Source organism: Lygodium microphyllum, unplaced genomic scaffold, assembly GCF_053477565.2.
Source record: "Lygodium microphyllum isolate KBCC unplaced genomic scaffold, Lygodium_microphyllum_v1.1.10 scaffold_31, whole genome shotgun sequence".
Classification (NCBI taxonomy): Eukaryota; Viridiplantae; Streptophyta; class Polypodiopsida; order Schizaeales; family Lygodiaceae; genus Lygodium; species Lygodium microphyllum.
Window position 1 is genome coordinate 12,808,210 of NW_028229514.1, and position 15,617 is coordinate 12,823,826.

At 40.4% G+C, this 15,617-nt stretch overlaps 1 protein-coding gene across 1 annotated transcript; it reads left to right on the top strand.

Annotated features, from left to right (window-relative positions):
* Positions 1–13,704: 13,704 nt before the first annotated feature.
* Positions 13,705–15,239, top strand: LOC148009322 (small ribosomal subunit protein uS15). Its single transcript, XM_087673616.1, has 5 exons — positions 13,705–13,861; positions 14,410–14,482; positions 14,573–14,711; positions 14,795–14,981; positions 15,070–15,239. Exons 1-5 carry the CDS (start codon positions 13,839–13,841, stop codon positions 15,101–15,103), a joined length of 456 nt encoding a protein of 151 aa, XP_087529742.1. The 5' UTR covers positions 13,705–13,838; the 3' UTR covers positions 15,104–15,239.
* The last annotated feature ends 378 nt before the right edge of the window (positions 15,240–15,617 follow it).

The window sequence follows — 15,617 nt, forward strand, 5'->3', positions numbered from 1 at the left end:
GCTAGCACTATTTGGAGGAACATGAAATAGGATAGGCAAGCTTTCCGTTTCAATTGTCACAAGGATTTTGCACTTCCCTATGAGTGCTTGTGGGTGTCCCCCATAAGGGCTAAGAGTTGCACTAGTCGGTGTGAGCTCTGGTTGGCCTAGTAGGGTCCATGATTCATAGGTCAAGATGTTAAAATCTGCTCCTTCATCAATCAGAGCATCGATAGTATGCTCTCTTTTCGCAGTGAGTTTGACCCTAAGATAAGCAGGTGGTACTATGTCTTCATATTCCGGGTCCTGGCTTGTAAATTTAAGCCTTCTGACATATGCCCTTGAGTCTCCACTTGCATGACCAGACGTGGATTCTCCACCAATGTCTTGGGTTGTCTGTGCAGTGTTGCTCAAGGTACATCTCTCGTCAAGAGTGTCATGTCTAGTCATCTTGGCATTTGTAGCTTGCTGATCTTGCATTTTGCTCTGACTAGACATGGTATGGACACAATGTCTTTGTGTTCTCGTGGTGTGGCCTTTTTTGCCCTTGATGGCTAGATTGGCCCATTGATGTTCTAGGGTCTCTGCTTCTCTCTGTTCGGGTATGGGCTTTTGGTTGCTCTTTTGCAAGTGAGAATCCATGCTCGTGTAGAGCCATTACTACACTAGGGTCCAATTTGGAGGACCTGTCACGGCGTGCATTTTCTCTCCAACCTACTTGGGGGAGGTGCGGAGGGGCCGTTACGGTAAACACCATACGCAATTTGGAGGACTGTTTATAGCCAAATTTTGAACCACTTGCTCTAAGTTTCAGCCCAGTGATCGATCTATGATATGGTTTTGGCTCTGTATGGTTTCTCGGTCAATTTCACTGTCTTCAGGTTAAAATTTGAGAAAATCTAAATTCGGCCCAACAAGTCTAAATTACAGGGGCTGAATGCCCGATTCGGACCGTCCAAGGACCGAGTAGGAAGGGCCGAATGTGACTGGTCCGAATGTCAAATTCGGCCAGTCCGAGTCTAGATCTCCGAGGGCCGAGTCGGCTGGGCCGAGTGGGTCGCTCGGACGGGCCAAATGAGTTTTTGGGCCAAGTCAACCGGGCCGAGTGGATCACTCGGACGAGCCGAATGAGTTTTTGGGCCGAGTCAAGTGGTCCGAGTAGTAGTGGGCCGAGGGCCGATTCTAGGACTCGGCCTAGAATCATCGTCACTCGGACATGCCGAGCGCGGTGCGTTTTTTGCCGTCGCGATGATAAATCGCCCAAATCACACGATTCAGGTCACGGCCTGTCATACATATCTCCAGATCAAAGCTATGGATGGAGGGGAAGAGTTGTATATACCTGGAATAGCCAATAAACTCCAAAATGCAAATCGGCAAGCAAATCAAACCCTCTTTCCCTGTTTTGACAACAGAAACCCTAATGCTAATTTTCTTTGTTTTTCTTTGTTTTCTCCTACTCTAATGCATCCAAATCACAAAGTAAATACCTACACTACTCCATCTCACAACATAAACCTCAAACAAAACAAAAAACCTACTTGCCAAGGAGATCAAATACCATCTTCAACCCCCTCACTTCCTACCTATCTCAAGCACCAGTTCAGGGAAACCCTTACTTTGATGCTCGATTCGAAGCGTGCAAGCACTCAAGGCTTGAATCCGTTGGTCCCGACAAACGGAACCAAAATGTGGGAGCTTTCACTCAACCGCCAAGACCCACGGACCTCTTATTGTTTCAAGCGTTTCAAGCCGAGCACTAATGGCTACCTCTCACATAACTGACGTGCCATCCATACCTATGGGTGTAGTGAGCTTACCTCCGTGCCACTCGAGTTACCTCCTCTCCTGCGCACTCCGATAACTCCACGATCCAAGTGCAAGCTTCAAGCAAGCTCGATCCTCCCGCTCCAAGCTCCAAGCTCCATTGCCGCGAGTAAGACAAGAGAAGAGAAGAGAAGAGAAGAAGAGAGGAGAAGATGGAGAGCTTCTCCTCCTCCGTCCCTCACCCTCACTCCCTCACACTCTCACACTCCCTCTCTCAAGCACAAGCTCAAGCAAGCAAGAAGAAGAAGAAGAAGAGGAGAGCTACTTTTGGCCACACACAAGAATGAGCTTCTCATTCACTTTTCAACTTTATATACAAAACCCTAAATTCTTTTTGGGCGGTCATCCCCTTTTCCTCTTTTTTACATGGCCAACCATAGCCTAGGCCCTTTTTCCCATTGTCCTTCTATCTTCCTATATTCCTTTCCACCGCCCGTCTACATTTACAAATTGCACGGGTGAGAGCTTGGCGCTCTTTTACAAGATTTCAAGGTGCGCCTTTTTATTTTAAAATGTGTCTTTTCCCTTTTGTATTTGCCTTGGACTTTTAAGGTTGCCCTTGCGCTTTTGGCCTTTTCTCCTATTCTTTCTTCAGTCGGGCTACCTTTTTTCCGCCTTTGCCCTGCGTCTTTTTTATTTCCTTTTGCTTTCTTCGTGTCGGGGCTAACATTGCCCTATCTAAAACTAGTTCAATACACCTCTCCCGTATCCACCACATATATGCCTCAGGGTACTCTCTACACTATAATAGAGCACACAAGTTATTTGAAGTAGGAAGAGACTTTCACTATAAAAAGGATAAAGCATAGGATACTTACATTCACCCCCTCTAAATTCAATAACTTTGAATCTATTATCCTCGACGCATTTGAGACCACTCCCCAGCCACAACTATGTATGTCATTTTGCAATGGGACCTCTTGAAGCAGAAACTTGAAAGGACTTTGAGAATCAGCAATGCTTTCAAAGCTAGTGTCCAAGTGGATAGTAACAAGTCTAGCAGCACTGCACTCTCTAGCCACAACTATGCACGTCATTTTGCAATGGGACCTCTTGAAGCAGAAACTTGAAAGGACTCTGAGGATCAGCAATGCTTTCAAAGCTAGTGTCCAAGTGGGTAGTAACAAGTATAGTAGCATTGCACATATTAACTTATTAGCGAATATTATAAACTTTAACTAATAAATATAAAATAAAGAGTGTTTATTGACAATAAATCTTTGATTGGCCATGGATTCTTGAAAAAGAATTCATAAAAATGAACTCTCTTGCAGGAATGTCAATATAGATTAGGCTCCAGTGTCCTCTGCAAACCAAAGCACAAGTGAGTAATAATAACCCTAAAGACAAATCATTAAGAGATAGAATGTTGAAGAAAGTACCTTTCAATATATGGAAAAAAAATATGATGGTTTGTGACACTATCAAAGTCCTTAAAAAACCTTCCAATATTTGAATTAGATTCTAAAAACAAATCCATGAGAGAAGTTGATCAATAACAAATATACTCTTAGCAATATTAATGCTAGAAGAAGCAACATATGCCCAGTATACAAAGTAAAGAATGAATAAGAAAATGAGTGCAATATAACGATCCTTGGAAAAATTCATTATAAATAAAGAGAAGTGAAAGACCTTACCTCAAACAACAATAAACTACTGAATTTGTTAGTTGAGTATCCTTTTTCTCAAATAGGATCTTATCCTCTGGAGAAATGCCGAGGTAGTCTTTTTTCTTAGGTCTAACAGAAATATTCATGACCATTTGGCCATACACTTTCCCCATCCTCTCGTATTTCACTGGGACAAGAGTCAAAATCTTTCTCTGCCAGATCAAATCCTCATTTTCTATTACCTCTTTCCTTTTCTCCTCCATGACAAATTCCTGCTCACTTGCAACCCTTGTAGGATATAAATGGGTAACCTCTTCAATCTTGGGTGTTGGTGGCTCTTTCTGCTTTCTCCTAGGTGGAACATTGATGATTTCAAATGCATTTTGACCAGTCGATGGAAGAGGCTTCAAAACTTTGTCAAACCTATATCTAAGTCTGCTAACCATAATAAAGTCTTTATTCATTAATGTAATTCGATGTGCATGGGCAGCTGCAATATAAGCATCATTCATAAAATCTATCAAAAAATCCTCTGCTGCCTCTTGCAAGCATAGGAGGGCAGACAACTTCCATCTCTTGTTGAGGCCATCCACACAGAAGCAACAAAGGACAACCTATCAGATATCTCCTTGACCAGTCTAAAAAATGCAGCCTTAGGAATGAGGTGCCTCGTTGACTTTTGAGCTTTCCTGATCCCTGCAAAACACCTCTGCATGTAAAACCATCTTGACTTTCTCTTGTAGGGCCTTCCTTGGCAAGCTGAGAGTGAGGAGAAGCTGAGGGCTGAAACTCACCAAATGACTTATTCTCTGAGAATTCACCTGAACATACTTTACCAGCTAGTGTAACAAGGATAACAATTTCTTCAATTGTCTCCTCAACAGTTAGCTCAACATCTCAGAAGATTTCTTCACCAACACCTTCCTTGCAGTTTGTTTTGTCCTAGCCATTGAAACCAACACGGCACGATTAGGAAGCTAAATACAAAGGCGACTTACTCCTCTCGCGTGATATGGAAGGCGAAGTTATGCTTTGCCCAATACAATGCAATAGCGCGAATCTGAGGTTGATCCTTTAACCTTATCACTTCGTATGGAAGCCAAAAGGATGCTATTCCTTGAGCCCCTTCTCCCTACTTTGGATTTCCAATACAACGCGATTGCAAAAATTTGACATCCTCGTTTAACATTATCACTTCATATGGAGGTGTCTTCCTAGCTTCGGACAAGTTTGGTCAATACAACGCGATTAGGCGTATTTGATTTCCTTTTTTGCCTATATCGCTTCGTATTGGAGCCTTCTAACAAAACGCAAATGAATGAACAACGTAGACGTACGACACCTCTGTATCGGATACGTCAGTACTGTCGGTCATACGGCACCTCCGTTGGACGAACGACAGTTGTGACGTAAGGTTTGAATTCGCGCTTGCGCCAAATGAGAAGTTCTTATATACTTGGGTTGCTGATGTCCATGTGTCATGTTCTCATTCGCTGTGATATTAGGATTTCTAGAACGTTCCTTCTTCCCCCCTCGCACCTATTTAAGTCCACTAAAAAAATTTTGCACCTTTTTCCTCCCAATTTCCTCGCGTGCCAACACTAATCCACCAAAGCTCTATCTCGAATTGTATCTTAAATTGTTGTTCTTGTCCCCCTACCGATACTGTAATCCAATGCTTAGATCATGATACAAATGCTGACTCTTTCTATCTTTTGTCCCTTTTGAATCTGTGCTTCATCCAATTTTAGTGCAAACTTCAAAATACCACCACATTCTTGGACAGTAAATTTATACATATGGACTACTGCAATCTGGACTCTTTTAAGATCAATCCGAATATGATTAAATGTGTTGTATTCAAAAAAGGCCTTTGTTTTATGTTTTTCATAGGGCATGGATCCTTCTATATGAATATACTCCCCAAAAACAACTGGAATCCTACGATTCATAGCTGTCCTAGCAGTTGAAACTACAAGAGACCGAGGCAAACCAAATGCACTTATTCTATGACATTTAAGATTTGTAAATCACAATTTAGAGAGAGCACTATAACCTCTACGACTGATACTCGTAGTGTCACATGTCTCCACTATTTCATCTGGTTTAACTATTCCTTTTAAATCTTTTACTAACTCTTTCAGAGTTCGCTTCTCAAGTCTACATTTTCAGGTGATTTGAGAATCCTTATAGTGTCCTTCTTTGTCATGGTTTCTTTAATAAGCTTAATCCTCTCATCGTTCTCACGAATATTAATACCTGAAATATTAGAGATACATCTCTTTGCAAGATTTAGTCTCCTTTTCTTCACTCGACAACACAAGTCCATTATATTTTTAAGTGGTCTTTTTCTCTGTCTAAATCCTATTGGAGTTTCTTTCAAGTGCAGTAATTTTTCTTACAATGACTGATTAGAGTTTTCTAGATTATCAACCTTGTCTGTTAGCTCATCAATAGTTTTTTGTGCCAATACTAATGCTTCCTTCATTTCATGCATTTGTTCTGTAAATGTAAAAGATGCAGAATATAGCCTCATCCAATAGCCAAGCATCCCATCACAACCATCTCCAACATACCTTATGAAGTTGTGAATACTGTAAAAAGGAGGATGCTTACATGTAGAAGGGTCCGGAGGATAAATATTTCCATCCATCCATAAGTCTACATGCTTCTTTCCTTGTAATCGCAACCTGTTAGCTTCATCCTTGTCCAACAATGCTCGATGGTGTATACTCCTCCAAGATGAATAGAAAGGATCTAACTGAATAGTAAGTTTATACTTGCATAGTGGGGTTGCACTTGTATTGCTAGAAGAGGTACTGGTAAATATTTTAGTAGGGAACCCTAAACGGGACAACAATATCATAGAGAATGAAATAAAAACCACATGAAAGAGAGGTGCATAAAATGAATGTCGAGGAACACAAACGAGCGATGTCTTTTGGTGCGCAAATTCAAAAATACAAGATTTTACAATTTCCAAGAGAATAAGATTGAAACGGTGATACTTAACGTCCATTAAAGATTGAAGATATTTAATACCCAACCTCTTAAATGAATCATATAATCTCTCATTAATCATGTCCATGCAACCAAATTTGGAGGATTTTTTCTTCTAAACCTCCTCCAATTAGCAACTTAATCATTTTTTTACAAGTGCCATTTTAAAACATTTTTTGCCCTAATGTTGAAGGGGGTATAATGGCAATGGAAAAGGAGAAGAGGAAGATCATGGAGAGAAGAGCACACACAATGTAGGTGTTGTCCAACTGAATTGACAGCCTTATTGCACTATCTTATTATATATGAATAAAGAATATGGGCGGTCACTGTACACGAGCAGGCCCAAGGGCCTTTTACCCCAATAACCTCCCACTAAAAGGCCAATGGGCCAGGGAGTGAAAAAACAAAGAAAAAGGAAAAGAGACAAGGTGAGAAATCATGACATCTCACCCAACACCTAATCAAAAAGCAAGCTGTGCAATAAGCGGGAACCTCTGCGAAAGAAGAGTCAATCATCCCCAAGTCCATGACATCCAGGAACAAGCAATCCCACAGCAAGAATGCTTATCATGAAGCAAGCATAACTCATGAGTGTAAGGCTGTAATGCATACGCATCAGAGTAGTGCATAGCATCAGCGAAGCGAATACGAGATAGCAGAGAGCAGTCAAACTCTCGAGAGTCAATCATTGAAAGAGAGCCAACATCCCGGACACTCGTCCAACGGGGTCTCAAGACTACATGTGGCCTCAGCAAAGCGGAAGACTGACATATGGCTGGCTGTCCAACATGCAAAACTATAAGAAAATGGCTCTCATGAGCCTGCAAGGGTCTAGCAACTGACCACCAACATCCTGACCCTGACTGCTATGCATAGCTATGTCATAGGGGCCAATGAGTGCCTCATTTTCAGCATAAATAGCTTGATGTAATGGCACTATAGCTGCTATAAAATCAGCCATAAAGCATATTGAACGCTCATCAAGAGGCCTGAGAGATGTCCGCCTCTCATAGAAGACAACATGGCGGCTGCGTATCATCTGCTAGGCATCCAAATCCCATAACCTGTAGGCCTTAAAGTCACCATCTCTATAATTAAGGAGGATACATCTACGTGACATAGGCTCATGTGGCATATGTACAGATGCCTAGAAGCCAAATATCCTCAAGTAATCATAAGAGGGCTGCATGCCACTCCATACCTCATGGGGTGTAATACCATCCAAGGTCAAGCACGACATCTTGTTAACCAAATAGACTGCCATCATAAGGGCCTCAGCCCAACAGCCATAAGACAACCCAGTTGTGGTAAGCATAGAAGCAATCTTTGCCTGTAAGGTCTGGCACATGCCATGAGCAATCCCATGATACCGTGGGCACAAGAAATCAATGCCATACTACTGACAAGAGGTCCAAAATCTAGGAGAGAGAGCATGACTCTCATAATCCATCTGCAAGCACCTAGGCCTGCTACCAACAGAATCCATAAACCTATCAAGCATAACTGCAGCATCCTCAATCTGCACCAAGGGAAAAGCCCAAACACAGTGGGTAGCATGATCGACAAAGGTCACAAAGTACAACTCTCCACCAAGTGACTGGGAAGGCATAGGTCTAGAGCAGCATGCCTCATACGATTGCCATAAGCCAAGGGGGCTCTGCAAGGACCAAGAGGACAATTAGGGCTAAGTGACATAGGAGGCAAAAATGAGTCTAAATGAGACAAAATCTCCATCTCTCTATGGTGAATATGGCCTAGGCAATAATGCCATAACAATACATGTGGTATTTGGATAACTGCAACCATAGAATCTCCCACATGAGAGACATGCACTGGGTAATGAGAACCAACTCTAGAACCTCTGGCCAAAACCAAGCAACCATGACAAATCTTCCATGATCTATCCTGAAGAGAAATAGAGTAACCTGCATCATGCAACTGATTGATAGAAATCAAGCTCTTATTAAGCATGGGAACATGTAAAATATCCCTAAGCATAAGAGAAGTCCCATTACGCAAAGCTAGGTGTATGTCTCCTATACCAAGAATAGCATAAGTCTGCTCAAGGCCCAAAGAAATGCATCCATCAAACTCCCTGTAAGTAGAGAACCATGCTCTATGTGGAGTAACATGACAAGATGCCATAGAATCCAATAGCCAATCTAAGGCGTAGGCTGTATCACTGAGCAAGAAAGTTGTAGGAAAACTAGATGACAGTAGTACATGCTCAACTGCATCATCATGGGTAACAACATGTACCTCACCACTAGTAACAGTGGTAACACCCGCTGCATCTCCTGTATCTCTGACTCTCTTCTCATGTCAAGTTCGTCTCTGTCGTTGCTACTCTCTAATCCATCTGAAACATTTTCTATTAACATGCCCAAGCTTCCCAGAATGGAAGCATACATCTATAGAAGAAGAATCTGTAGAAGGCGACAAGGAATCCAAGTCATCATGAATAGGGCTATCCATAGCATCCACGGAGCTCAAGGAGTTGAGGGCTGTCCCAACATAGGGAACCTGCTCATCAAGACAACTATCACTAGAAGCACAAGTGGTAGAAGCATGCTGCTATAAGTACTCTTCCATCCTCACTGGAGAGGGAAGCACAGAAGCATCAACTAGGGATGCAGAAGCTCCCACATGAAAAAGACTTGTAGCTAAGTGCATGACATAACCAACCACAGTAGTGTAAAGGCCAAGACATTTGTCAAAAGAGCATACGGTATTCAGCCATGAAATCAGCCCTTAACCATAATGGCAAGCATGACTCTACAATACATCAAACCACATAGTAGCATCCAAGTCAATGCAAGACCGGTAAGTGGCATAAGATCCTGCAATGGTCAAGCTCCAGGAGAAGCCCAAGTATCCGTACAACAACATCCAAATAAGTGGCTCCATAAAGTACATGATAGTAGACAAAGTGCATAGCTGGGTAAGCATTAAGAGCAACTGCTCTCTGACATGTATGGGCAAAAGCAACCCAACTAGCATAAAAGCTAGGCAACATAGAAGCAACAAAGCCATAACTGCTAAACCCACATCAAGAAGTCCATTGATCAAGGAGTAACCCGCAAAGAACCAAGGATCAATGAGTAATGAAAGCTCAATAACCAACTACCAAGACAATGGAGCAAGCACTGCTCAAAACATGTAGCTGCATCCAAGTAAATCCAAGATCCATAATTGAGGCATTAAGGGCCAAATAGCATCCAAGTTGCATAAGTGATAAGCCAACCAAATGCAAATTGCTCCACTAAATTCAAACTCTGAATACAGGTCATAGGTTCGTATAGACAGACGTTGGGTGCTAAGATCTGGTAAAGCAAGGAATTAAGTAAATGTTATTTGTAAAAGGTGGGTATCTAGTTTACGATTGTTTAATGGTCGTATGAATGAACCCTTATGAGCTCGTATGAGAGTTAGTTTAACTGCTTTAACAATGGCTAGGTATTTTCGAGATGTCAATGTCAACAAACAAGATGTATCATTATTCATTTTTTGCTTTGTCCAAGTGAGATCAGAAGTTTCTGCTTTACCAGGTAGAATGCTCTCCATTGTGGGTTACCAACCAACCCTTGGTACAGAAATGGGATCTTTACATGAAAGAATTACTTCAACTAAGGAAGGATCAATAACATCCATTCAAGTTGTTTATGTACTTGCGGATAATTCAACTGTCTCGGTGTGTGTGTGTGTGTGTGTGTGTGTGTGTGTGTGTGTGTGTGTCTCTCTCTCTCTCTCTCTCTCTCTCTCTCTCTCTCTCACTATGAATTTCTTTTTTATTTAGACATATGATATTTTAATGGTTGAATATGTTCATGCAATGTAAATGTACTCTAAAACCACACACAAACACACATAGACTACAAGAAGATATGAAGAATATATACACACCTACACATGTATGTGTACACACATGTGCAAACACATACATACATGTATCCATATATGTAGATATGCTCATACATATGTAAATATATATGAGTGAGAAAAAATGGAGAAAGCATATGAGAGAGAATGGATACACATTTATAAAATATGCATACATAAACACACATATCCAAACACAAATATGTACATATACATATACATGCAATGCATACAAACATGTGCATGCACATATATACACGTGTACGCATGCACGTATATGAGGTGAAGACAAATAAGATACAGTAGAAAGAAAAAGAAAGGATAGAAAATAAAAATGATGAGAGGAAAAGAGAGGACATATATTTATGAGTCCAAATAATTAGACACATATGCATACATTCACACATATATATAAGTATATGTGCACGTGTACACACATACACATACACATACAAAGCATAAGAAAAAACAAGAATAGAAAAAATGAAAAAATGTGTGTGTGTGTACACACACACACACACACACACACATTATGTATTAATCATTAACTATTAAGTGCTATTATGTAAATTATACATAACTTATAATATATGTATAGTTAATATTTATGTTACATATTAACACTTATATAAATACTCTATAAAAATTTATTATGATGATGATGATGATTATTATTACTACATATTTAAGTATATAATAATTAATATATGCATATAATTATAATTATACATATTATTATATTTAATATATATTTTAATAATAATAATAATAATAATAATAATACATATGATATAACTATACATTAATCCAATAATATATGTATTAATTATAGCTATTAACAAATTTATAAAATTGATTATATATTAATTAATAACTAATAAATGTGTGTGTGTGTGTGTGTAATGTACATATATACTAATATATAATTTTAATCTATAATATTAATTAACATATTATTGATTTACCTAATATCATTATGTATACATATCTTTAGTGTTTTATTTGTATTAATGATAATTGTAATAAACGTAGCATAAATATTCATAATTTTATGTAATATTAATTAACATATTATTATTTTAACTAATAATTATTACGTATACATATCTTTTATGTATTATTTATATTAATTATAATTGTAATATATGTACTATAATTATTAGTAATTTTATGTAACTGATTAGATATTAATGATTAATTATCAGTACATAAATTAATTATGAATACATGATGTATAAATCTATTTTGATTAATGCATTATACATATATAATTATGTACATATGTTGTTAACCATTAATTGAGAGAGAGAGAGAGAGAGAGAGAGAGAGAGAGAGAGAGAGAGAGAGAGAGAGAGAGAGAGAGAGAGAGAGAGAGAGAGAGAGAGAGAGAGAGAGAGAGAGAGAGAGAGGAAGAAGAAGTTCTCAATATAGTTTATTGGTTGTGAAATACATGTGATGTTATTGGCTCATTGTGTAAGGTTAATATGCATGCCATCTATATCTATATTTATACTATTTATTATTTTCATTGTGGCTTAGGGAGGCACCTAACCTCTAGGGATCTCCCAAACCTGCCACAATGTCCAAATCTAATTTTTAATTAAAGGTAAAATACTTTTTCTCTCATTCGTTGACAAGCTCTCTCTCTTTTTCCCACTACCTACTACACAGGGGTGTGTGTGCCAACCCCTTGAAAGGAGGCAACTTTGTGTGTGTGTGTCTCTCACTAGCAAGCAAGCTAGGAAGCCGGTGGAACCAATTGCATAGTGGCAGAAGGTGGGAGCTAGAGGTGATGACTAGCTCGCTTACTCTCTCTCTCCCCCCTCGGCTAGGTAAGCAGGCATAGGAAGGTGCCCATGGCAGAGTGGAGGCGAAAATAGTTGGGGTAGCTATGTTTGGATTGGTGGAGTTGGAGGTTGCAATAGGCAAAGCAAGGATCTAGCATGCTCTCTCTCTCTCTCCCTCTCTCCCTCTCTCTCTGCCCCCCTCCCCACCATAGCGACTAGGTGGGAAGGTGCCCATGGTAGAGTGGAGGCGAGAAGGCACTTGTGGTAGTTGGAGGCAACCCGCCATAGGTAGACAAAGACAATAACGTAGGCTAGGAGCCATATTCACAGAGAGAGAGAGAGAGAGAGAGAGAGAGAGAGAGAGAGAGAGAGAGAGAGAGAGAGAGAGAGAGAGAGAGAGAGAGAGAGAGAGAGAGAGAGAGAGAGAGAATTTGAGATGATAGAGGAAAGAGAAAAAATTCAGAGACGAGAGGTATAAAGAAAAAAGTTTGAAGGAACAGAGAGAGAAAAAGTCGAGAGGTGAGAAGAAAGAGAAAAGAAAGACAACAACTTGAGAGAGAGAGAGAGAGAGAGAGAGAGAGAGAGAGAGAGAGAGAGAGAGAGAGAGAGAGAGATGAGAAAAATAATGAGACACACATACATGCACATATAAATATGGAAAAATTTAGGGATAGGAAGAGAGGAAAAAATTCAGTGAGAAAGAGATAAAGAGAGGGAAAAAAATTTGGAGAGAAAGAGAGAGGGTAAGAAAGAATAAAGTTTAGAGAAATGGAGAGAAAGATGAAGAAAACAAAAGACAAAGTGTGCTTCGTGGTGGCACACAGTAGCCTAGCATTCCTTGTGTGTGAATGTCAAGTTGATTCCTTTCATAATGTTGTTCATGGTAGCTTTATACAATAAGCCACCATAAAGTAGTCAAGTGTTTTTTTGCTAGAAAATATAAGAAGTGCAAAATAGAGTGTGTGGGGAAGAAGTGAGGGAAGCAAAGTTGCCTTATGTTCGTGCATCTTTGTGCGAAGTTGTTGTGAAGTGGCATAGTGTTGTGCATGCCGAAGGCTTGTGATAGGCTCAGTGCGAATAGACGTTAGCATTAAATATGTTTGTCTTTGAGAAATGGTCATAAGGTTTTGTTGGAGATATAGTTTAGGCTTGATCTCGTTAATATTGCTCTTTAGCTTCATATATATTACTGATGCCACATCCCCATATATTACATTTTTGTGCATTTAACATTATATTAATCTAAGTTACCAAAGCTTTCAAAGTTTGGATTATGTTTGTTATATCAACCTCCCATGAACCATCTTGCCACATGAAATATGCTTTCAAATCCATGTGCGAAGCATCGAGAGAACACCACCAGCGATGTAAAGCGCCAGGAGAATCTAAGCACGGAACACCTAATGAAACATTATTTAACTGAACACGAGTTGATAATTTACGATATCTTATGTATCAATGTTAGCAATAGAACGTTTTATCATGGGTAAGGCCCTAAGGGCGAGTCTAATTGTTGATTCTTTAAGGTTATGTTCGATGGTCATAAGATTGATTGGGCGAGAAATGGGCTGGGCGGCCGCCCATGAGTCGGACAGCCTGCTTGGATAAACTATAAACCCTAACTGTGCCTTACGCTATAGCCCTTTTCTGTCGTTGAAGGAGGCGACGAAGCAGGAGAAGCAAAGGCTGGGTCCGTCGTCAGAGCAAGAATCGGAGGCGCCGGGTTGCTTCGAGGTCTCCGTCTCCCACCATGGGGCGTATGCACAGTCGCGGGTACGTATGCCGTCCTCTGCGATTGTTGGCTTCGTTTGCTCTGTTTCGCGCGATATCTGCCCCGCTAGGTCAGCGCAATGCACGTCCTTTCAAATGGCTAGTGCCTGGTTGCACAAGTCACCGGGCCTGTCATAAACGCAGTCCCTTGAATGTCTCCGTCTAAATGTCCCGACTCATGCGCGCTGCTACGCGATCTTGTGACGTTGTGGACCATTTGCGCGCTTTCTGGCACTCTTGCCTCGGAGATCTGTCAGGTTTTAGCTCAAAGCTCAGGCTATTTTGTGTAGACATCCTCTATTAATACTGATTGGAAAAGTCTGAGGCAACTGTTGGAGCTCAAAGTAAAGCCTATTTTCCATTTACATCTTGGTTTAATAGTGATCGGAAAAGTCTGAGCTTAGTGTGCACACAAAGCGACTCTGTTGACATGATTGTCTAAAGCTGCCAGCTTGTGAAGAGCAATGCGTCTGGTTGTAAGGTGGATCCAAATGTAGTATTTGATGTCTCTTATTTTGCCTTATTTCCACGTTATTTAACTGTTTCTGCAGTAAGGGTATTTCGTCCTCAGCTTTACCTTACAAGAGGACACCTCCTAGCTGGCTGAAGATTTCCAACCAAGAGGTAAGATCACTATTGAATTCTATCTATAGGAGTCAGTTCCTGTTAATTTCTCTCCGTGTTTGATTGCACAAATCTCGTACATGGACTCAGGTTGAGGATCACATCTGCAAGCTTGCAAAGAAGGGGTTAACTCCTTCTCAGATTGGTGTCATATTACGAGATTCACATGGTATTGGTCAAGTGAAAAGTGTCACTGGCGGCAAGGTGTTGAGGATTCTCAAAGGCCATGGTAAGTTTTAAAGTCCTGAAAGGTATGTGTTTACGTTTTGTCCTGCAAAGATGACTCACACTTTGGTGTGGGATTTCAAACAGGCTTGGGCCCTGAAATTCCAGAGGATCTCTATCATTTGATCAAGAAAGCAGTTGCTGTTAGGAAGCATTTGGAGAGGAATAGGAAGGATAAGGACTCAAAGTTTAGGTTGATTTTGGTGGAGAGCAGGGTACACAGGCTTGCTCGATACTACAAGAAAACCAAGAAGCTTCCTCCTAACTGGAAATAGTAAGGCTGCAGCAGGGTTTACTGTTGTTTTTTGTTTGCTCCTAGAGCAATGGTTTTGTCTGACTATATATTTTGTTTCTTTGTGCAGTGAGAGTGCTACAGCAAGCACCTTAGTGGCGTAGTTTGGAAGACTGGAAAAGTGCTCAAAGTTCGATGTTGATCTGAGATGCTGGAATTGTAACAACGCAGAGTGAACAGTTATATGAAGTTTTGACCATCTTGAATGGAATGAGGCCATAAGCCTCTTTTTGATTTGAATGATTGATAGTTAAGAGCTTAGTTATAATTTGATCAAAGTTCCAATCAGTGCAATGCCTTCTCTTTTTGATGGTTGCATGATCCTTGATTTAAGAGCTGTCTGTTTTCTTTCACTAGTTCTGCACAACTGTTGTCTCCCTGGTGTACCGTGACATCCAGTGTTGGAGGACCTGAATTATTTGATTTGTTACCTGTTGGCACAAGTGACTTGTCAATTAGGTAGGTGTTGTTTGTTGTCTGGGCTTTGGGGCAAACATGTGCTTAGAGAAGTCTATTTGGTTATTTGTGGGACTGGCCTTTGTCGTCTGGAGCTCAAGATGACTCTAAAGAAAGTAGTTTTATTGAGGCTCGTTGCACTTGCTGTATACACAGATTTTG